Genomic DNA, 22,336 nt, shown 5'->3' on the forward strand with positions numbered 1-22,336 from the left:
CGGAATTTCATAGCGAACGAATACAAGGGAGAAAAAAGTTCGCCAAAATGTCTCGCTTTTTCCGCAGCGGCGGTGACGACAGCTCCAGCGAGAGCTCCAGCGATGAGGAGGAGCTCTACTCCGGAGAGGAGGATCAGGAACTCGACCAGGAACAGTCCGAGGAAGAATCCGATGAGTTCGACAACTCCGACGAGGAGAGCGAAGAGGCCGACAAGGATACCGGCGGCGACCAGAAACAGGGCGCCTTTCGATTCTTGAGAGACAACGTTGCGTCCGACAGTGAAGGCAGCGATGATGAGGTCCGAGACAAGGTCAAGAGCGCACAGGTCAAGCGACTGGACGAACTCGAGACATCGATCAAGCAAATCGAGAACGGGCAGAAGAATGGCGACTGGAGCCTCATTTCTACCGGTATGGCACAATCAGCACACCACGATGATGATGACAAAGGAGCAATACTAACTAATCTTTCCCCCCTATACAGAGTTCGACAAGCTTAACCGGCAAGTGTCCAAACTTCCTGCCGGCAGCAGAATACCCAAGCCTTATATCAAGATCATTGCCGAGGTTGAAGAATCCGTCAATGAGGCACTTGCAAAGGCCAAGGTTACGCCGAAGAAGATGAACGCCACGCAGGCCCGTGCCCTCAACGCCGTCAAGCAAAAGGTCAAGAAGACCAACAAGGATTACCAAGCCGAAATTGCCGTCTACCGGGAGGACAAGGACACCTACCTGTGGTCTTCAGACGAGGAAGAGGAAGCCCCCCAGCCCAAGGTCACCAAGGCTGTCAAGTTTGACGAGACAGCTGGTGCTGAAGAGGTTGCCGATGATGGTTTCGCCACCGTTGGAAAGGGCGGCCGTACCCTGCAGTACACTCCTGAGAGTATCTTCAAGCACCTGCGAGGCATCATGGAGACCCGTGGAAAGAAGAACACGGACAGACTTGAGCAGATCAAGGTGATGGAGAAGCTCAATGAGATCGCCAACACCCCTTACCAGAAGATTCGTGTTCTTCTGACTCTGATCTCTGCCCGATTCGACCTTGGCTCCGGAGCCACCAACGTCATGCCCCTGGACCATTGGAAGGCTGCTGAGAAGGAACTGTCTCAGCTTCTGACAATTCTCTCCGAGGCAAAGGAATACGTCGTTCTGGAGAACGTTGAGGAGTGGGATGACGACGAAAAGCCCCCCACCCTGCAGCCTGGTGAGAAGTACATCAAGGTTGCCGGTAGCATCGTCTCCTACGTTGAGCGACTTGACGATGAGCTGCACCGATCTCTGCAGAGTATCGATCCCCACACCTCAGAGTACATTGAGCGCCTCCAGGATGAGGGTGCTCTGTACAACGTCATCTTCCGCGGCCTCTTGTACTACGAGACTCTGAAGAAGGACGAGACGCTTGACGTCCCTCAGGACAGTGTTAACCGCATCGTCATGCGAAGACTGGAGCACGTCTACTTCAAGGTGAGATCCTTCTAACCCGTAACCTATTCTTACGCACTGAGCTAACCGTGACTCATAGCCTGCCCAAGTCGTCAAGACATTCGAAGAGAACTGCTGGAAGGCTGTTGGCGAGGATGTCGACTCTACCACCACTCCTCGTGCTCAGGCTCTGGAACCCGCTAACCTGGTCAACGTTCTCTGTGCCTACCTCTACTCCAACAGCGAGGGCATCCTTCGCGCCAGAGCTCTGCTCTGTCAAGTCTACTTCCTCGCTCTGCACGATGAGTACTACAAGGCTCGCGACATGATGCTCATGTCGCACTTGCAGGAGACCGTCACGGGTTTCGACATCCAGAGCCAGATTCTGTACAACCGAACTCTGGTCCAGGTCGGTCTCTGCGCTTTCCGCAAGGGCCTGATCTACGACGCACAGAACACCCTGCAGGAGATCTGTGGTAGCGGACGCCAAAAGGAGCTGCTCGCCCAGGGTGTCATGATGCAGAGGTACAGCCAGGTCTCTCCTGAGCAGGAGCGTCTTGAGAAGCAGAGACAGTTGCCCTTCCACATGCACATCAACCTAGAACTACTCGAGTGCGTCTACCTCACCTGCAGCATGCTTCTGGAAATTCCCCTCCTCGCCCAGACCGGCTCTTCGCCCGACGTGAAGAAGCGAGTCATCAGCAAGACCTACCGCCGTATGCTTGAGTACCACGAGAGACAAATCTTCACCGGACCCCCCGAGAACACCAGGGACCACGTGATGCAAGCTTCCAAGGCTCTTGCCGCTGGCGAGTGGAAGAAGTCCATCAGCTACATCCACAGCATCAAGATCTGGGACCTGATGCCGAACACGGATGAGATTAAGGAAATGCTGTCCAAGCAGATCCAGGAGGAGGGCCTGCGGACCTATCTCTTCACCTACGCCCCCTTCTACGACACCCTCGCCATTGAGACGCTGAGCAGCATGTTCGAGCTCGACTCCACCAAGGTGGCCGCCGTCATCAGCAAGATGATCAGTCACGAGGAGCTGGCGGCCTCTCTGGACCAGGTCACCAACAACGTCATCTTCCGCAAGGGCGTTGAGCTCAGCAGGCTGCAGTCCTTGGCCCTCGCCCTATCAGACAAGGCGAGCGCGCTCATCGAGACCAACGAACGGACGTTGGAGCAGCGCACGCAGGGCACCTCAAGTGCCTTTGAGAGACAGGGCGGCCGGGGCAGGGGCGGCCACCGGGGAGGTCAGCGTGGAGGCAGAGGAGGCCCTCGCGGCGGCGGTAACCCGCAGCGACAGGCTGGTGGCACGCAGTTCACCGGCGGAGCTCTGGGAGCTGCCGTGAGGGGATAGGGTGGAAACATGTGATTATGAGAGGGGTGGCTGGCAGGGCGTCCGTATTTGGTCTTTTGACACTTTTCCTTGATGTGTTTTCAAATCCCCCTTTTTCTCTCTCTTGTGTGCTTGCATGGGATAAGGGAGGGGTTTGTCTTGTAATGGAAGAAAAGTCCCAAACGATGGGCGAGGAAACGGAGGGAACTCGCCGCATTTGTTTGATGAGTTGAACTGGAAATTTTCAAAAAAGGGAATGCATAACACATAGAATGAATGTTGACCTTTTTTCCCTCTTGTCATGACTATCTTTACACAGTCACTTTGCACTCTGCGGGAAAAGGGTGAATGTCGCCAACAGGGTGCTCCGATGAGGCCATTTATTTCGTGTGCAATGTCTGATCAAGTTTGACCCGTGATGCCATGAGCGGAGGCCGTGTGCTCACGGCAAACCAAACTCTGCAAGTGAACAAATCGGTTTTAGGGTAACAGAGACGGAGGGATGCAGAAAGGTTGCGAAATGCACCTCCGTTGTTTCCATTTGGTAGGTACCTACTAGGATTTGACACTCTAGAAATCACAATCACGTATTCCTGGTTTCTTGACGGCACCTCATGGTTCAGGACAGCTCGGTGTGTGAGAAGGCTTCAGCATCACTCTAGGGGTCCGGTAGAGAACTCAGCTTGCCCAGCCCTCTCTCTGTGTGGCGCACTTGGGTAGTGGAGAGCCAACCAACTGACCCCGAAACCATCCAATTGATTGTGCTACCATGCATTTTTGCTTAGAACCTGAGGGTATGCCAGTGGATTCCAAACACGGCCCTCTTCCATCCTCGAAGTCCGAATAAAGCCCACCGATAAGTCGGAGCCGACGGCAGTAGGCAAGCGTGGAGCATTTCGCGGCCAGTCCAAGCTGCACAGCGGATCTCGCCCACTCACACGCCTGGACGCCTTATCCGAGGTTTTGTGGGGGTGGACCTCGGCAGTGCTTCGACGCGAGGCTGGCTCTGGGTCAAAAGACGAGACAGACTGAGGTCGAGGATAACAAAGAAGATCCGAGCCGTTGGCCCATGCAATTGATCGAGTTTATCTTTAAAGGAGGACTCTAGACGTGCTCGGTCTTGGGCCAATTGACGATTTGGCTGGGCTGGTTCTGCTCGGCGTCGCTTCGTTGCAAGGAACTGCCAGACAGGTACTACCTCCGAGCTACCCACCTAAGGCACCGAACGATTAGCTCTAATCGATAGCCGCCGTTGATCGCCATCACAGTCGCCTCTGCTCTCTCGTCTTCTCGCGTCTTTCGGTCTCTGTCTCTGTCTCTGTCTCTGTCTCTGTCCGTCTCTGTCCGTCTCTGCTGCTCTCTGGCGTGCCGCGATCATGACCGACACTGCTGTCGACACCGGTGCGGCCGAAATCGCGGTCGATTCGGCCCCGACAGAAGTGGCCGCCGCCATCGACTCCTCCGCCATGACTGTCGCCGACCCTGTTCCCTCGATCACCGCACCGGCCAAGGTCCCCATTGGCGCTGTGCTCGCCGCCGTGCCCTCGAACGCGGATGCCTTTGCTGGCCATCTGCTGCGGTGCCTGCAGACCCGCGCCGGCGCCGACGCCGTCCTGCAGTTTCTCTGCTATTCGTCCAAGCTGACGGGCGCCGTGCTCGAGACGCTGAGCCGCAACGCGCTACGCCAATCCGCACAGAAGCTGGTGGCCATGGCCTTCCAGCTGCCGCCCGCGACAACGGTGGTCCTTTCGTCGGCACCGGCGCCTCCCGGAGCGGCGTTTGCGCTCAGCCTGGCGACCAAGCTCAAGGCCTTTTCTGCGGTGCTCAGCGAGGCGCGAACGATCAACCGGCTCTGGGGCCTGCTGGGACTCTACTTTGCGCTCAAGAGGGTCATCTCCAGGCCACGTGCCAAAAAGCAAGATTCCGAGAAAGAACCTTCGGATGCCGTCGTGGAGGCGCGGTTCGATAGAGTCGTCTCTGTTGCCCAGATCGTCGTCCTCATCCTATACCAGATTTTCGAGAACCTCGCGTTCCTGGGCAGCAAAAAGGCCATTGACCTGAAGCCGGCGACAATGGGCAAGTTTGGGCTCCTCAGCGTGCGATGCTGGGGCACGTATACCTTTATGGAACTCGGCAGACTGCTGCTGGAGCGCACGCGAAAGAGCGCAAAGGCCAAGGACGCCGCCTGGTTGAGTACTTGGAACAAGAGCTTCTTCCGCAACCTGGCATGGGCCCCGTTGACCATCCACTGGGGCATGGCTGGCGGTGGACCTCTGCCCGAGACGCTGGTGGCTCTGTTGGCCATGTACCCGTCAACGGGACAGATGATTGACCTCTGGCGGGAGACGGCGATTGCATAAGAAAGTTGGATCTCTCTTCAAAAGCGCCGAGGTATTTGTTGGCCTGTTGCTTGAGCGGCTGTGTTACCACAAGGTGAAGGGGAGGCTCACAGTGCCCGATAAAGTTCTGCGCTCTTTTTTTTTTTTGGCATCTGTTTCAGTAAAAGTTGTAGCATATAGATCAGCAACGCGCCGGATCTTTTCCCCCGAATCACATTGATGACGCTTGATCCTCGCAGAAGCGATGAGAAGCTACGCGGCAAAGATGGGATGGGATGCTGGATACTTAGGTTTGTAGGGCTTTTGTCTGTATTTGCGTTGTTTAGTTACATTGCAATCTTCATGTGCCTGATCAGCACGCATTATTGCCAGCTATCTACGCTTATGAAAAGATGCATTCCTTTTTTCCCATTGCTCATCTGTCCGTGCTTCATTCCCATGCTTTACACCGAATCCCGTGACAAAGAAAGGAAAACAAGACGCCGAAGAGAATCGGCAACGAGACCCGCATGACAGGCCAATCTGTTCACATCTGGAGCCGCCGAATCTCCTGTATCGTCCAGTACTTCCTCATATTCTGCGCCCCAAGCGATCTCACCTCGTCATTCAGGTGCGCCCACAGCACGCCTCCCCAGCCCTCCATCTTCTCCTTCAGGACGCTCAGCTCAAAGTCCCTCTCGCCGCTCTTGACCTGCCTGAGGTACTTTTCAAACTCCTCCAGCCCGTGGTGGATCTGCGCGTGCTGCTTCACCAGGTCTCCATTCTTGGGGTCGAACTCGGGCATCCGCCGCGCCAGCTGGGGGAAGACGTACGTCTCTTCGATGGAGTGGTGCACGGTGAGATGCTCGGCGAACTCGGTGCCGATCTGGAGCAGCTGCTTGATGGACATGCCTTGAGGGCGACGGCCTGTGGTGCAGGCTTGCCAGAGGACGTTCCAGGACTGCCGGAAGTTGTTGTGCTGCGAGTGAAGTGTGAGATTACCTTTGCTCTTGTGTATGTGTACGTGTATGTGTATGTGAAGATAGGTATGAGGATGAGCGTAAGAGTGATGGCCAAGGGAGCGTAAACATCAATGCTGCATTGTTCAAGTGCTTGACTTACAAACCAATCCATTCTCTCGGCCAGACGGTTGTAAGTCTTGAACTCGTGGTCTGAAAGCGGAGGGAGCTCCTCTTTCGCGGAGCCTCCCTTTTGCTTATCGTTTGAAGCCTCAGCCTCAGCGCCAGCCATCTTGACGGCGTATCTCTTTGATGCGGAATTTGATATAAACCTTCTTCTCCCTCTCGGCGTTGCAGCAGCAATACCACGCCCGGTCACAGTGGCACTGGCTTGCTCGAGTAGGAGGATCCTTGTCGCGGTCGTCGTGAGAATCATTCGCCTTTAGCTCTTCTACTGTCTTTTCCTCTACCTCTCTCCCATATTCCTCTCATTCGCTGTTTGTGCATAAGGAGGCAAAATTATCTTCTATACCTACTTAATGCCTGACCAGAGTCTTCTGCATCTCGTGTTCCGATGGATCGAGCAGCCAGGCTTTCTGCGATTGGACCAATCCGTCCTGAAAAGGACTCCACATGATGACACACGCATCTGTCAGCATCCGATTTGATGAATAACTCTCCGCAATAACCTGTGCGATGCCATCTCCGATTAGATAGATCCCTTCGAATCTCGCTCCTTGTCTGGTATCCGCGCCGGGCCGACGAACCATTGCCGACATGTTTGATGCTCGACGTCGGGCTGAGCCGACGGTCCGAGTGCAGAGTGTCGGAGTTTGAGGGACTTTGGGATATCAACAACCGGGTCGGAAGATTGCTCGCTTGGGCGTGTGTCTCGAATATCGTCGGCAACACGCAATCTCGCATCCCGACTTTCCCGCTCACAAGCCGCATGCTTGTGCTCCGTGATGCCTCTGAACAACACCTGCCAGGGCGCCTGAACATGTGGCGCGACAGCACCCAGGTACGACAAATGCCACGGTCGCACAATGCCGGGTTGGTCCCCGTTGTGTTTTATTTCTTGTGCGAGTTGGAGCGGCGTATCAGAGGCCACCAGGTGTCCCTTTTGGCTCGAGTTGCACAATCTCTGTTGTCGAGTTATCTGCCGTGATCATCGCATATTACACTTGCGAATTGCGAAAGCGTTTCACTCGATTCTCCTGATCTTGTCTTATGAATTATTATTGTGTCAACATGATCATTACATCCACCTGCTAAACATAGCCAACGAACCAATAGCACAGAGGCGTGATCCTCTAGATATTATGCTCCTCAACGAAGAAGTCCGCCAGACTCACTTGAACGCCTTCCCGCAAGAATCTCTCGAGTCTCCCACGCACCGCTTGCGCACCACTTGAGCCAGCTCCGTCTTCGGCGATATAAAAGGCTTGATGGTCGGACGCACATTCATCCTTTGCTCAAAGTCATATGCCATCGCAAACAGCTTCTCCTCGCTAAACGCAGGGCCCGAAAAGGCGATGCCGAATGGGCCGTTGGGCGCGGACAGGATCAAACTCCCCTGATCCGACTTGATGATGGGGGTATCGTCCGGGCTGCGTCCCAGGGGCACGCTGACCACGGGCAGTCCCAGGCCAGAAGCCATCAGGACCGAGTGCGGCGTCGGCAGAACCATTGCGTCCAGGTTGTGCTTCTCCAGCGCTCCCGTGAGGCACATGGGCCCGAGGAACTCTGTGATGGCGGTGACGTTGGACCAGTAACTCGGCGCCGTGTTGTTGATGCCGACCTTGAGGTAGTTGTCCCAGGACCCGGTGTCGAAGCGCGGGAACCCCTCGAGAGGGCTGTCCCTGGTGAACTCTCGCAGCTCCCGGACTGAGCTAATGTTGTTCGGGTTCTCTTTGAGAAGGTTGAGATACTTTGTCGGCAAATCAGACAAGAAGTCGGCGCCCACGATAGAGAAGACGGCGGCGACGACGGAGAACGAGGGGCCTTGGCCCTGGTTGTCGTCGGGGAGTGTCAGAGCACAAGGCAGGTCGACGTCGTCAATGATCTCGGCACCAGCTGCTCGAAGCACGTCCAGCGCTTTCTCGAATGCCTCCGGGTCGGTTTTTGCCGTCGGGTCAATGTCTGCCGCCATTGCGTTGCGGGACACGCCCAGCCGCTTGCCCCTGAGGCCGGAATCTGTGCATGCGGCAACGTAGTCTGGCGGCTCGTCAAAGGGTATCGCATCCGTATAGTTGTCCCGCTTGTCAGGCCCGACCATGGCCTGCATGAGATATGCGGCGTCTTTGACAGTTCGCGTCAGAGTCCCGACGGTGTCCTGCCGCTCAGAAAACGGAATCACGAGATATCTCGACGTCAATCCCACCGTGGGGCGGAATCCAACGACGTTGTTCGCATGCCCGGGCAAGAGGATCGAGCCGCCAGTGTCTGTTCCAACTGCGGCCCATGCAAGACCGATAGAGGCCGATACGGCACTTCCCGAAGACGAACCTCGAGGGTTCTGTAGCGGGAAGTACGCACCAACCGCTTGGCCACCATGAGCCGACCAGCCCTCGTGGTTAACCAGCTCTCGAGAAGCAGCCCACTGCGACATGTTGGCTTTGCCGAGAATGATTGCCCCGGCTTTGCGCAGCTTGGCGGCGATTGTGCTGTCCTCTGGGACCTTGGCCCCTAGCAGTGCGTATGAGCCAGCTGTGTTGTTCATCTCGTCCTTCGTGGCGATGTTGTTCTTGAGGAGGATTGGGATGCCATGGAGAGGCTGCTTGGCCGGATCTATGCCCGCCCTCCTCTCTGCGTCACGCTCGGAAGCTATCAGAAGCGCATCAGGGTTGATCTCCGTGACAGCCTTGAGCACTGTGTTGACCTCCAAGATCCTTTCGATGTAGGCGCTGACCAGATCAACGCTGGTGAACAGCTCGCTATCCAGGCCGAGTCGTAGATCAGCGAGAGTAGCGTCCAACAATGGAGGAAAACCGCCATCTGCAGTCGGGCGCGAATGAGAGAGACATGGAAGAGACAACACTTGCAGAGCCGTGGCCCATGCAAGAAGGGTTCTCATTGTTGAATAAGAGTTGCGGTTTCTCTCTCTTGGTTTCGCTTTGAAGTGGCCAGCATCCGACTGAGGGTTCACCAGGGAGAAAGGGTAACGGGTATTTGTATGCCTGCTCGCGTCATGAGTATTACTCTGACGCTGCCACAGATCACTCAGCTGATGGGAAAACAGCAACAAGCGCGCTCCCAAACGGGCAGCACTACGAACCGCTATCCAAGCTCCGAAGCTTTCACATCATCCAGGGTAGCATTTGTCTTTCCATATCCGGAGGGTCATGGTCAGACAATTGCTCTAGGTTGACGAAGTACCGACATGATGGGCTGTGGAACTCGGCACTGGAGGGAGCTTAGCCGTTTGTCCCTGCAGAAGTGAACCTAGTTGGGGTGCGACGAACTGGGGCTACCAAGTACGACTACGGCCAAGGTCTATTCGTTCTGTCGTGCTGCCGTCAAACCACTGTTACGCCTGCGAAATACTCCCGTGTTGCTTGTATGACGCGTGGCTGTCGTTCAACAGTGGTGATTCGCAACTCGTCCCTTTGAGTAAGACACTCGGGCAGAAGTGGAGGAGGCTGTGGTGCAACCCTCCAACAAGAAATCAAACTCGTATCTCCCCATCTGGCGGGAGACATGGGGCGGAACCAGAGGGCGAGGTCCAAATCCTTTCCTGGAGACATGCTTCTCACATATCTTACTACATCTCACGCACTCCACGTTTCCTATGGATCCAAAGGAGCCAGAAAGCAGACATCGCACCCTGCTCCGATATGTCTCGTACATACAACAGCGGGCTTTTGTTTGCGGGAGATGTCGATACACATTACGGTGTCCTTTACGCCTGTAATGATATCATGTGCTTAGATACTTTCCATTCTTGGATGTGTCGATGCTACGCTGAAGCCCGACTCTCTCGGCTTCACTTCATATCACGAGCCTCTCCAAGACAAATGCCCAAGCCGTGGCAGATTCCGGTAGCAATGATGACCCATTTCTCTTTTCTACGTACACAGTGACGTTTCCTTACCCTGGAAAGCCCTTGATAGGAGCATATCCGTCGTTTATTGCCGCGTGAGCGCCCGCTCTTAGGATTGCCAAGAGCGAGCATTTATTTGGTTGCCAGATGGGAAAGATTGTCTGTCGATCACCGCCGACCTTTAGTATAATATTAAGCTTATGTCTGAGAAAGAAACCCTCCTTCTGGTGACCCCGGTGATATGACTGCTGCTTTCGAGGTGTTCCAAGTCAAGGCTGAGTAAGAGTCGGGGTACAGGAGGCTCAGGAGATTTGCCTTTCTCCACGAAGTTGATCCGATCGACATCGCTAACGGCCCGTTTAGGTCACGAGAGCAGCATCGCTGATGTATGAAATATGAAGCAAAGCCAGATGTCTGGTAAGGTATTAACGTGACGGAGGACTTGCCGTTGTGCAGGATGGAGATTATCTATTTCAGATGTTGCTTTACAGTCAACTTTCACGCGGTAGGACGCGAGTGTGTATCACTTACGGAGAATCAGAGGCAACGGTGATTGGAACGACGACCAGCTGTCATGAAAAGGGACACAAGGCCAGGCTGAACGCCGTGTCAAAGGCGTCCGAACTTACGTGTTCCGCGCGGAAGCCTGAGGACAGACCAAATGAACTCCTCCAATTGGCTACGGTCGTTGATACAACACCTCAGGCGCCGGAGAGTATTATGCTACAGCCTGTCATTGCTTGCACTCCGCAGGGACGTAGGGAGTCTCAGTTGAGCTGGGTACAAGCCTCATGGCCATTATGAACACACCGACGTCATCACTGGAGGCTAGATAGTGCACATAGTTCGTATGTGTTGAGCACTCCTTCGTCCCCCTATCTGTACTTTGTATGGAATGTGATGATGTGTCTACCAAGATGAGCTGAAACCGAGACAGGCTGGACTCTTCTTCCAGTGCCCGAGCCTTGGGTGAGCACAAACCGCCTGAGAAGACATTTTGATCTACACGTCCAAAGATGAAATGAGCAAGCCTGAAGCTCAAATCACAGACAGATCTGCCCTCTTGTGCCCTTATCATGGACCCGGTCGCCGGAGCGACATTGGCACATGTCTCACTTGCTCATATGTACGATCCCTGTCATTCAACCCTGGCCTCTGCACGCCTTGTACGGCTACCGGCAGTATTGCTTGTGCTACTCGTGCTCTATGCAGTTGGCTTTGGAAAAAAAAAAAAAAAGGCGCCCATTTCCGCGAGACTAAACCGAGACATGACCTACTGTCGAGGTGCTAGCCTGTCTTAGGGGTGATGAATGTTCGGAAGATGGATGCCGTCCTCACAGCGCTTGCTGGCTCCTTTGAACCGTTTTCTTGTTTGTCTGACTCTTTATCTTTCCGGGCCACCGATGATCTTCACGCTTATCATTGCCTTGATATACCTATGTCTACGCCTGGTGAAGTCAAAGTAATGAGAGGCTCGTAAGTCTGGTAGGATAAGCATGAGGTGTGAAATATCCAAGAGTGTAAAGAGCCAATCAAATACATCATCAACTTGGGAGCATGAACTAGCCTTCCTTGTGAGTAATTTCATAGCGTTATCTTTTGTGCCTAACTGAAGACTTCATCAGGATGTGATATTTGATGAGAATTCAGATCGAAGACATCTATGACCACGAGATGGTTTTCCTAGGTAGATGGCTTGAGCAAACGCGGCAAAAAGTCCACCAGGTGACCGGTTTCCGCTGAGACCTCCTCATTGCCCTCGCATAGCTAGCCAGTCTTGGTAAAGAATGGTCCTTGAAGAGAGCCAGCTTTAGCCATTTGTGATAGTCATGACGTTGAGATCGTGGTAAGTCCAAATCCTGGTAGAATGTCAGCATCGTCCGCCTCACCTCGATCATTACTCCAGAACCTCCCAAACCGGTACTTCATCTGTAATATCAGGAAATGAGACTAAGACAATCTGCCAATTCAGCTTCTCCAGCTATCTTCCAAATACTCTGCTACTGAACAGTATCCTCCTAGGCAGTCATCCATCTACTCGTCATCCTCCAGCCCAACAAGCTTGAGCGAGTCTCTCCAGAGCCTCGCTTCTTCCTTCTCGTTGTACGTATGGCTCACCGTCGTCGGGACCGCCATATCCCCGTCGTCAGGCCCCGGCTTGGCCTCAGCAACATCGCTCAGGTACTTCCCCCCCTTGCCCTCCCACTCCCTGCTGATGGCGGCCCAGACCTGCGTCGCGGCGCCCTGCTCAGGGCTCTTCATGTTGAGCAGGATCTCGGGGCCGATCTGCGCAAGCATGGCCTTGGCCTCCTCCTCGGGAATGTGCCTCATCAGGCCCGTGTTGATACCGCCGGGATGGAGACTCAGCGCATGGAGCCCCCGCGAGCCGTAGCGGCGCTCAATCTCGTTGGCCATGTAGATGTTGGCCGTCTTGGACTGGGCGTACGCCACCCACTTGTTGTAATCGCCCTTCTGAAAGCTGTAGTTGTCCGAGTCCTGCAGCCCGGCGAGGCGGTGCGAGGCGGACGAGACGTTGACGACGCGCGAGGCGAACTCCGGGGTGCTCCCCAAGAGCAGCGCCGGCTCGAGGAGCTGGAAGAAGAGAAAGTGCGACAGGTGGTTGACGCCAAAGTGCAGCTCGTGGCCGTCCTTTGTGAGCTGCAGGTCGGGGATGGCCATGATGCCGGCGTTGTTGATGAGGATGCTGACCTTGTCGGTGGTGGCGAGGATCGTCTTGGCGGCCTGCCGGACGCTGTCGAGCGACGTCTGGTCCATCTCGACGAGCTTCATGCGGGACGGCTCGAAGACGTCGCCGAGGGCCCTCTTGGCCTTTTCGACGTCTCTGGCGGTCAGGATGAAGGAGGCGCCTGTGGTGGCCAGGGCGCGGACCGTCTCGACCCCAAGGCCTGAGGAGACGCCGGTGACGACAATGGTCTTGCCCTCGAGCTTGTCCGTCATTTGCTCGTCTTTGACGATCTGAACGGCGGTTGGACGGGCATCTCCGGGGCCTTGGGGGGAGATGTGAGCTTCTGCGTATCGGGACATGCTGGGGAGTCTGGGACAGTGGTGGAGCGTGTAGGTTGTGTCAAAGATAAAAGGAGTGTGCGTGATGTGCGGTGTAAGTGGTTGTCAAGCGATCAATGAGTTTTCTCCTGGTTTCTTCTCCTCTGTTGTTCGCAATGAGCGACCTTGGGCGCCGTGTTACTCCCCTTATATATCCCTTCCAACTCATTGAATCCCATCAACCGGGTATCCATCTATTTCCAATGTTTCCACCCCCATCATCTTCAACCTCCCTTCATGTAGGAACCTCTCCACGATTAAATCCGCGAATAGCTTCACTTCCCCCGGTCTTGCTGATGCTTTTTCCCTCCTTCAGCCTAGTCTCTCGACCAACTTTTCCACCGCGGCGGACTTCGTCGAGTCCCACAAGTGCCGGTTCCGCCGCCTCGTGATGACCATTTTTGCCTTTTCTGGGATAGCTTGCCGGCGTGGCATCTAAACGCCTGCCCCTAGCCGCAGCAACCTCCCTCTTCCAACCTGCCTTTCTTCTCTTATTATTTCATTCTTCTCTTATTAATGCTTCTCGGAAACGTGGGCATACAAGGTATCTGTGTCTGTGTATTCTTGTCCGTAGTGCTGCCTATCACTCGTTACTACTGTCTACCTAAGTATGTTACGCTGCTAGGCATACTTCGTACAACGTTGTCACATCCATCTCCTCCTCGCCATGGCGCCAAGCCAATGTACACCCTCACGAGCATCTCACAGAACAGATGCCGATGCTGAGACGGGTACTGCCCCAACAGCGAGCGAGATGCGTCATGCACGCAGAAAGATGCAGAACCGGCTGAACCAGAGAGCGCATCGTACGTAGAGCAATTCCCTTGTTGTTTCATGCCACGTTAACAGTGACCATTTCTTCCGGAGGGGGGGGCAAAGAAAGAAAGGCTAACAGCAGCTCGGGAATAAAGGATCGAGAGCACGAGATAGGATAATCAACAGCACGGCACAGCCCTATCGCGTTCATCGATGGCGGATAGATGACGGAAGAGATGACATGCCACGCATCATCCGGCCAACCAGGAGCAACCACCCGGACAATGGCTCTGGCTCTGATGTTCCCGTGAACAAGACCAAGTCCTCTCCGTCCAGTCAACCAGCCGCCTCTATCCATTTAGAGCAGCATCATAAATCCAAGGGAGTATCTCATTCACATTGTGCGTCGCTAGCCTCCGCATCCGCCTCGATCCCAGGCCATGCCGCCGCTCCCCCCTGGCTGAGCCTCAGCCACTGCCTCCTCTCAGACCACCTCCTGCACCTGATCCACTTCAACGTCCTAAGGGGCCTCTCGTACAACAAGAAGGTCATCAAGCCAAACGCCCTGCTCGAGTGCACCGGCAACGCCTCGGCCCGGCTGAGGCGTGTCCTCCCCCATCCTCTCCCCGAGACCATCTCCTCCCCGTCGCCGCTGCGCCTGCCCGAGAGCTTGGCGCCGACGAGGCTGCAGCTGTCGTGCCCCCACTCCAACTGGATCGACGTGTTTCCCTTTCCGAAGATGAGGGATAACCTGATTCGGTGGGAGAACTACTTCAGCCATGCGGAGTTTCTGACGGACCTGCTGGGGAACCTGATTAGCTGCATGACCGCTCCGCCGCCAAGGACAAGTTGCGGCAGCCGCCTGTTGCGTGCCAGGGCCCGGATCGCCGCTCATCAGGGGGGAGGAGAGGGTGACGATTGTGCTGATAATGATGGCGGTGCAGCTGACGATGCTCCAGCGGACCGGAGAGGATTGATTCTGTGGGGGGAGCCCTTTCACAAGGATAGCTGGGAGGTGACGCCGGGGTTCTTGAAGAAGTGGTCGTGGGCGGTTGAGGGCTGTGGCGAGTTGATTGAGTCGAGCAATCGGTGGAGGACGGCTAGGGGAGAAACGCCGCTGCGGATGATGCTGTCGTAGAAGATCCAGTACCATAACATTATGTAGGCCATTTCTTGTAATGTACATCATTAACATAGCAGATTGATCTATTCCTCTATAAAGCAGCTTCCTAAGCCATCTATTCGCTTGTCCCTCCGCCGTTGTTCATCATATAAGTCGTCAACCAGAGAGTCAATGCCGGGTATCATCATCCTCTTCCTCCACATGGGTATAATCTCTTCCACATAACTGATAGATCATCCAACATGATACCTCTATTCGCCGTTTAACGTGCAATCGCTTTTGGTAGTCGATTCATACGCCGGCGGTGGTTCCATCACGATGACTTCATACGCCGCACCAGCATACTGATAATCACGTAAGTTAGCCTCATTGTCCATAATGTTCAGTCAGTAGGTAGTATCCAAAACTCACCTTTACATCGTTTCCCAGCCCTATTGATATCCCCGCCACAATCTCCATCATATGGCCCAGCTTCAACACGCAAGACTCAGTCGTCGGTTTGGTGTTCAAAACGAAAAAGTTGCCCCACGCCCCCGTATCGAGCTCAAACAGCTCGCTGTCAATCTGCACCGCCCCGGCCATGCTGAGCCCGCGATTCCTCTGCGTGATTGTCCGCGGCAACGCGCCGGTGGACGTCGTGACGGACGATCTCAGGTCCATCGAGATGTTGCGGAGATAGACATTGCCCGCCTCGACCAGGTCCGTGGGGGTGTGGACGACGATTCGGACAGGCGTCGGCTGGCCTCGGATTAGGACTGCCGGCTGCGAGAGGATAACCTCTATCTTGATGGACGGCGCTGATTTCGGGTTATACGAGGGGCATGAGCCATCTGCGCGCTCCTGGTCCACCGTCGAGCTGAGCAGCTGTGCGACTTGGCCAGGCTTCTCAGACAGGGGAACCGACAAGACGAAGGTCGATCGCGGGAGCTTAGAAACGGATGGGTTGCAGCTGAACGGAACTTCCATCGCCACGCTCTTGGACTTGGTCATTGGACCGAGCACGCTGCGGCCCACGGTTACCGTCAAGGTGTATTTCACTCTGACTCTCATGCCCTGCTCGACAACGTCCATCGTGGGCGGGAGCTGGCATTTCTTGGTCTTGTCGCAGTAGCAGTCTGCGGCAGGGAACTGGAACTCGATGGGCGTGGTGTATATTGACTCGCCAGCGGAGGGATCCTCTTTACATTGCAAGTCTCGGTACTCTATCGTCTTGGACTGCTCAAACAGCTGCAAACCCATCATAAGTCAGCACTCGGAACGCTCAAAAGCTACACAAGCAAAGGGACGACCGCTACTCACCACATTCGTCACCTGTCCCGGGCTCGCGGCGTTGATCTGCGTGGGATACGACACGATCATGGCGCCGGCGAGCTTCGCCGAGATGCGCGGCGATTTTTGAAAGGCAGGCCCTCGTATTTCGAGCGATGCTCTTACGAAGTCCCGCGCAAGGTACGGGCCCTTGAGGGCATCCGTGAGACCGAGATTCAGCTTCATGATGGCAGAGCTGGGTGACGAGGATTTGGTGGAGATTCCGCGGGTGTCGAGAGGACGGTTTGGATTGGCCGTACGGGGGCTGGCGGTACATGGGGGGGTTTCTGTCTTATAGACGTGACAAGGCTAGTTGTTATGCGAGGGTTGTGTAGTGCTGCATCTAAGTTTATGCCCGTCAGAGAATGGTGTTATGAGGCTGATTATGAAGTGGTTGATGTTCCCAAACATGCAGAAGCTGCTTCCTCTACTTTATATTTGATTATATTTGATTATGTATTATATTAATCAACATCCAGCCTTGACGCAAGCGCTATCATGAAGCCAGCAACCTGTCCACTCTTGCCGTCCCTCATGGAACTAGCCCATCTTCTAGAAACGCCATCGTCAAAACGTTCAGACAACAAATTTATGAGGCCACCAGGGCGAACGCAGCCGATTGGTCTCATCAACTGAGTCAGCAGAGCGAAGCCTGGATGAAACATCTCCCCATATGCTTGATTTGCCAGGCATGAGTCGGGGAAAGAGCCGAGGGGGGGCGATAGGGCGATAGGGCGATACTGGCCGTCGCTTCCACAGTGCTCGGAAATTCGGTATCGTCGCCCGAAAAGTGACATCACCGCCCCATTTGCGATGAGACGCACTGTGACGACGGCAGGTGGAGATGCGCCGCCGCTGCAGACGGGGCAAGTGCTGAGGCCGGTGACGGAGGGAGAGAGTTTCAACTCGAAGATCCTGATTTTTCTTGATGTTGGAACTTCGTACATAACCGAGGTTATCATGATGGTTTTTTTTTTCTACGGTTCAAAACAGACGAGGCTTTTTTTTTTTAGTATAGAGAAAAAGGCGCTGTGAGGGCGTGGATATCGTCAACAATTTGCATGTACATACAGTACGGTAAGAGGCCCATGAGTGGCGAATACGCGATAACGCACTCAAGGCCTTGCCTTAACCCAACGACATGCAGTATAGCAAGCAGTTCGTTAAGTCATCTTACATTAACACAAGTAAGAACGCAAAGCCAATCTCTATCCAAGCTGAGCCGTTCAACATGGTCAAATTCGTCTCAAATCCAAGACATCGTCGACATTAAGCAACGTGTGGGAATGTTGGATGTCCAGGTACAGTAGAAACATAGGATCCAGGGTCCGAAACATCTCGACGAGGATGGAAAATCTCGCCGCGACGTACAAGAATGTTGAGCAGGGTAAATAGTCCAATAAAGAAGGCACGTAGTGCACCGTCTAATCCGTGGTGAACAATGAGGTGCAGGGAGCAAACGCAAAGGGGAGCCGCAACAGTAGCGATGCTTGCGCATCTCCACAAGCTTAACTCAATCGCTGACGGGAAGGCAAAGTTTCCACGCAATGGCATGGATCCCGCCAACCACGGCCGCCCCAAGGGTTGTCACGGCGATGGTCAGAACGTTGCCGCTATGTATATCCCACGCGCTTGTCAGATGATGACGGCGCAAGTGGTATTAAGCACAAGAGAAAACGGATGGGCCATCGTGGAGTGTTTATCCCGAGGAGCTCTTCACTAGATAAAGAACATCGAGGACTGTCAACAGCCGTTCAAAGCTGGTAGCTTCGCAATACACAAATACAAGCCTCAACTCGAGGTTGACAGCGCGACAGCCTTTCTGAAGCTGAACTGGCGTTTGGGCAGTCAAGCTTGATGCCTAGAGCTGAACGCTATTGGTAACATGTTGGCGGTTGCGGCTAATAAACGACGTACAGCTCATAGCATGGGCAACAATTCAGCATAGTGCCTTGTCTTATTGGTCTGGCTGGCTGTCTCGGGGAGGTTGTGGAGAAACCGTGGTGCAAGGGAGACAAGTCGCCCATCTATTGGTCGTTGGAGGGGAGGTCTGGGCAATTGAAATCGCGGCAGTTGGAAAGAAGTCAAAGCGAAAGCGGACTTTGGAAGAAGAAGAAAAATTGAAAAAAAAAAAAAAAAAAAAGAAAAAAAGAAAAAAGAAAAGGAAAAAAAGAAAAGAAAAGTAAAGAAAGGTGTTTCTGGCCTTGGGCAGTGCCCAAGGAAGAAAATGCAAAAAATGAAGGCATCCTTTTTCAGGATTGGCGAGTCTCTCCCGCCGGGAATTGAACCCGGGTCTCAAGCGTGACAAGCTTGCATACTGACCACTATACTACGGAAGATGATTGGCTGTGAGCAGCCACTGTAGTAAGTTGAGGTTGTCTGTTTTGTTTTATTATATAAAGGATACTGAACAAATCGTAATCTTTCTCCACAACATCAACCTCTGCTCCTACTCGTACTCGTGATGCGTTGTCGAGGTGCATGTAGTTAGTTTCGCATCTTGCTGCGCCTTCTCCTTGCAAGTGCTTCGTATTGAAAACCCCGTCTCGGCTAAGAGTGTGAAGCACATAATGTTGGTCGTCGCATTACGATCATCTTCAGTCACAAGTGGTAGCGTTGCATTTGCTCTTGAGCCTACCGCCTTCGTTGAATTAGATACTGGCAGCACCTCAATAACTCGGGGTTGTCAATGCAACTCAAATCACATATTGTCTCAAGTAGAAAGAGAAAAATTCAACTGTCTTTTATCGGTAGAGTTCACTACATGAAGGCTTAGTCGCTCTTTTCACCAGCTTGAATCGAAGTTTGCTTCCAGGGTATGTGATCCAAAAACGTGTAAAGCAGCGATAAAAGCTCACGACATGCATACATCCATCCGCTCGTCAATCTGAGCTCGTTCTACTTCGTGTACTGCAAAATACTGACTAGAGTTATACCGGATTTCGTCAACTCTTTGAAGGTATCTCACCGCCCATGGTTTTCATCTCGTCCTCACCTTCGTCCTCATCTTGATTATGTCAAAGCAAGACGCCGCCAGAAGGCTGTCAAACCCTGACTGCCGAACAAAAACCCACCGGATCTCCCGGCCAAGTGGGCCGTTGCAACGTCTCTCGATTCGATCCATTTGATCCGTTGCAAAAGTAGTTTAAACAAACACAATAATATGCCGCTCGATCTCTAGAGAATCTTAACGAATTCAAGTCTCACACTCCCTTTTCTCACGCATATGAAGTCATGAAGCCTCCCTCGCAAAAACGTTGCAGCCATTCCCGCCGTCTAATCCGTTCCTACTGGCTGCCTCTGGCTGCTGGCCTCTCCAGCCCAGTTGTCATGCAATGACGACAGCAGACGAAGATCCTGGCTATTCGGGATGACTTTCGCAATGCAGCCAGCCCTCCACCCGTTAGCCTCAACAACTAAGGTCAGCGCGCTCCCCCTACATAAGAAGTCCGAGATACTACTCTGCTTTGTTCGCCCACGTTCTTTCCATATTAATGTGCCTGTATCAAGCATGTTCCGGTGGAAGGAGATGCTTCAAGGTTTTCTATCCCATTCAACAAATAGTTAACTGACCACCATCGTAAAAACTTCATGTTGCCATTTCTGCCAGCGGCACCTCCCCCTAAACGCTGCCCAACGACCCCCAGTCACAGCCACGCAACCGCTCGTATCTGCGCCCATCTCCTATTTTGTTTCCACCAAATTATTCTTCTGACCGGCGCACAGAAGTCACAAGGTGTACCAAGTATAGGGGAAAATGCCAAGAGATTCACGCAGAAAGCTGAAGGCGTTCCCTTTACAAATCGCGACAAGTTGATTATAATTGGGGCTTAACATGGCGATGCTGGTGAGGACAAAGGGAGGTTGACATTCCCAATTCGCGTGATATAGAGATTACTATACGCACGTCCTACATATTATGCCATCCGTACGCCACTCAGCCACGAAAAAGACCCTGCTTTTCCTTTTTAAATTCTCAGCTCAGCACCAAGCCGGCAATCCTTCTCCCTACCACCCACGTCACATACTGTATAGCTACCATCCCATATCGTAGAACAGACAAAAAGACGCAAAGTAGCAAAGAAAGCGATGAAAGCAGAGACGCCAGCAATATGTACAGCGCATCCGCTATCCCCTATTCGTCTCCGTGCTCTGCCGATCTACGCGGCCCTCAGCCCTAGTCCGAAGAGCAAGGGTCTTCCCCCCCTCGTATGTCAGGTGCTGCAGCAAGGGCGTCATGACGCCGTAACTCTTTCACTTCACCCTTTGAAGGACACTTCCGATGGTCAGTCCGTAGTAGCATGTAGAGAGTCACGGTCTAGTAACAAGGCACGAAGCTATACCGACGCTACAACTGCATAACTCACCTGGGAACGCATTGAGTAAAAAAAAAAAAAAAAAAAAAAANAGAAGAGAATAGCTTCGTACGGACGCGGCTCTTGCGTCCCACAGTCCGCTCGTACGTCCCACTAACCCCGTACTCGCTAGAAATCAGGAGCAAATGGTTCTATATCAATTAATGCAAGAACAACGACGACGGAAACAAGTAGAATAATGCCCGTACAAGGAGAAACCGACAGAGACGGGTGTAAAATAAGCCAAGAATTCTTCCTACACACTCCCCCCCCTTCCATCGTCCAACCAAACGTGCAAGCTTGCTTTTTCGTAGCTCGTATACCGTGCTGGCATGCTGTATAAGCCGCCGAACAACCAAAGCAGCCAAGAAAGCTCGTGTTGAACGCCGATCCACCGCCTCATTCGCCCACGCGATCATGCTGAAAATAACGTCCGGATCCCCATCCAGGGGGACTAATACGAAGACGTCGACGTACGGTGTACACGCTCGTGGCTCGTATAGAACTCGATCGTACGAGATCCATTGCCCTCCGGATTCAATTATATAAAGACAAACTGCTCCCCAGATCATCAGACACCTTCCCTTCTCATCATCCGGCAACCCACAACTACACCAACTTCACCACCAGCACCCACTACCAAACAAAAGCTCCCCAAATATCCTTCTTCTTAAGAACAGAACAAACTACCATACAACAATCCAAAGATGCTCTTCAACGCCGCCGCCTTCGCCTCCCTCCTGGCCGTCGCCAGCGCCCGCATCGTCGGCATCGCCGTCCCCGAGACCGTCGCCCCCGGCTCCACCATCAAGGGCCTCATCCTCACCGAGAACTACATCCAGACCGTCTACGACGTCGCCATCGCCTGGGGCTTCGCCCACGGCGAGGGCTACCCCCAGTCTCTGGGCCAGGTCCTCGACTCATCCTACCTCGGACCCGGTACGTCTTTCCCTCAAACCTTGAACCTCACCCTAACTTCACGGCACATAATATCAGACAGAGGAGAAAACTAACACGAAACGCTGCAGACCTGTCCAACACCGCCGACAACATCACCCAATACCTCACCATCCCCGCCTCCGCCGAAAAGGGCGAGGCCCTTGTCAGCGCCAGCGTCATGAGCCTCTACGGCGCCGTCTACGGCCCGACCCTCACCAACTTCAACGTCTCCATCACCGTCGGGGACTCCACCTCCAGCACCTACAAGGCCAGCACCTTCTAACCACCCTTGATGTGAATCATGGCTTGATAGATTAAGCATTGCATGTTATACGGCGCTCGGAATAGATGGAACTTGTTAGCTTTTTTGTTTGTTTGTTGTTGATGTTGACGCTGATATGGATCATGATTTGATCTAGCGTGGCTTGGACTTTAGAATAGGTAGCACAGCAGTCATAAGTCGGGTAACCGGCGAGTTGATATCAGTTCTGAACACTCTTGATGTGGACGTGAATTGCCTCGTAACAGCTGCAAGAGGCCAAGAAGCCAAGCTCAACTGATCTCTTCTAGGTTTCCAAGCATACATCACGCTGGTATCATGTGCCCTTGGTAGTTTCTTATCCTCAGATTCACACAACCAACCTGCGGTTGAAAGCTCCCATATTCGAAAACCAAATCGGTCCAAAAATCCAAGCCAGTAAATCTATAT

At 53.5% G+C, this 22,336-nt stretch overlaps 9 protein-coding genes across 9 annotated transcripts; 4 read left to right on the forward strand and 5 right to left on the reverse strand.

Annotated features, from left to right (window-relative positions):
• Window positions 1-47: 47 nt before the first annotated feature.
• On the forward strand, window positions 48-2,785 carry CCMA1212_008646 (Eukaryotic translation initiation factor 3 subunit C; the record flags this gene model as incomplete). The annotated part of the gene is made up of 3 exons (XM_073705766.1): window positions 48-411; window positions 485-1,464; window positions 1,523-2,785. 3 exons carry the CDS (start codon window positions 48-50, stop codon window positions 2,783-2,785), a joined length of 2,607 nt encoding a protein of 868 aa, XP_073555735.1.
• A 1,355-nt stretch (window positions 2,786-4,140) lies between these two features.
• On the forward strand, window positions 4,141-5,124 carry CCMA1212_008647 (uncharacterized protein; the record flags this gene model as incomplete). The annotated part of the gene is made up of 1 exon (XM_073705767.1): window positions 4,141-5,124. One exon carries the CDS (start codon window positions 4,141-4,143, stop codon window positions 5,122-5,124), a length of 984 nt encoding a protein of 327 aa, XP_073555736.1.
• Window positions 5,125-5,629: 505 nt separating this feature from the next.
• Window positions 5,630-6,333, reverse strand: CCMA1212_008648 (uncharacterized protein; the record flags this gene model as incomplete). The annotated part of the gene is made up of 2 exons (XM_073705768.1): window positions 5,630-6,061; window positions 6,205-6,333. 2 exons carry the CDS (start codon window positions 6,331-6,333, stop codon window positions 5,630-5,632), a joined length of 561 nt encoding a protein of 186 aa, XP_073555733.1.
• A 1,059-nt stretch (window positions 6,334-7,392) lies between these two features.
• CCMA1212_008649 (Putative amidase) lies at window positions 7,393-9,117 on the reverse strand (the record flags this gene model as incomplete). Its single annotated transcript, XM_073705769.1, has 1 exon — window positions 7,393-9,117. One exon carries the CDS (start codon window positions 9,115-9,117, stop codon window positions 7,393-7,395), a length of 1,725 nt encoding a protein of 574 aa, XP_073555734.1.
• A 3,000-nt stretch (window positions 9,118-12,117) lies between these two features.
• CCMA1212_008650 (Retinol dehydrogenase 13) lies at window positions 12,118-13,128 on the reverse strand (the record flags this gene model as incomplete). The annotated part of the gene is made up of 1 exon (XM_073705770.1): window positions 12,118-13,128. The coding sequence occupies one exon, from the start codon at window positions 13,126-13,128 to the stop codon at window positions 12,118-12,120; it is 1,011 nt and encodes a 336-aa protein (XP_073555622.1).
• A 1,015-nt stretch (window positions 13,129-14,143) lies between these two features.
• CCMA1212_008651 (uncharacterized protein) lies at window positions 14,144-15,040 on the forward strand (the record flags this gene model as incomplete). Its single annotated transcript, XM_073705771.1, has 1 exon — window positions 14,144-15,040. One exon carries the CDS (start codon window positions 14,144-14,146, stop codon window positions 15,038-15,040), a length of 897 nt encoding a protein of 298 aa, XP_073555621.1.
• A 236-nt stretch (window positions 15,041-15,276) lies between these two features.
• CCMA1212_008652 (uncharacterized protein) lies at window positions 15,277-16,519 on the reverse strand (the record flags this gene model as incomplete). The annotated part of the gene is made up of 3 exons (XM_073705772.1): window positions 15,277-15,369; window positions 15,437-16,252; window positions 16,325-16,519. 3 exons carry the CDS (start codon window positions 16,517-16,519, stop codon window positions 15,277-15,279), a joined length of 1,104 nt encoding a protein of 367 aa, XP_073555624.1.
• A 278-nt stretch (window positions 16,520-16,797) lies between these two features.
• Window positions 16,798-17,295, reverse strand: CCMA1212_008653 (uncharacterized protein; the record flags this gene model as incomplete). The annotated part of the gene is made up of 1 exon (XM_073705773.1): window positions 16,798-17,295. The coding sequence occupies one exon, from the start codon at window positions 17,293-17,295 to the stop codon at window positions 16,798-16,800; it is 498 nt and encodes a 165-aa protein (XP_073555623.1).
• A 4,100-nt stretch (window positions 17,296-21,395) lies between these two features.
• CCMA1212_008655 (uncharacterized protein) lies at window positions 21,396-21,910 on the forward strand (the record flags this gene model as incomplete). The annotated part of the gene is made up of 2 exons (XM_073705774.1): window positions 21,396-21,627; window positions 21,717-21,910. The coding sequence occupies 2 exons, from the start codon at window positions 21,396-21,398 to the stop codon at window positions 21,908-21,910; spliced, it is 426 nt and encodes a 141-aa protein (XP_073555625.1).
• Window positions 21,911-22,336: the final 426 nt, after the last annotated feature.

Source organism: Trichoderma ghanense (genome assembly GCF_004382785.1).
Source record: "Trichoderma ghanense strain CCMA-1212 chromosome Unknown scaffold_13, whole genome shotgun sequence".
Classification (NCBI taxonomy): domain Eukaryota; kingdom Fungi; phylum Ascomycota; class Sordariomycetes; order Hypocreales; family Hypocreaceae; genus Trichoderma; species Trichoderma ghanense.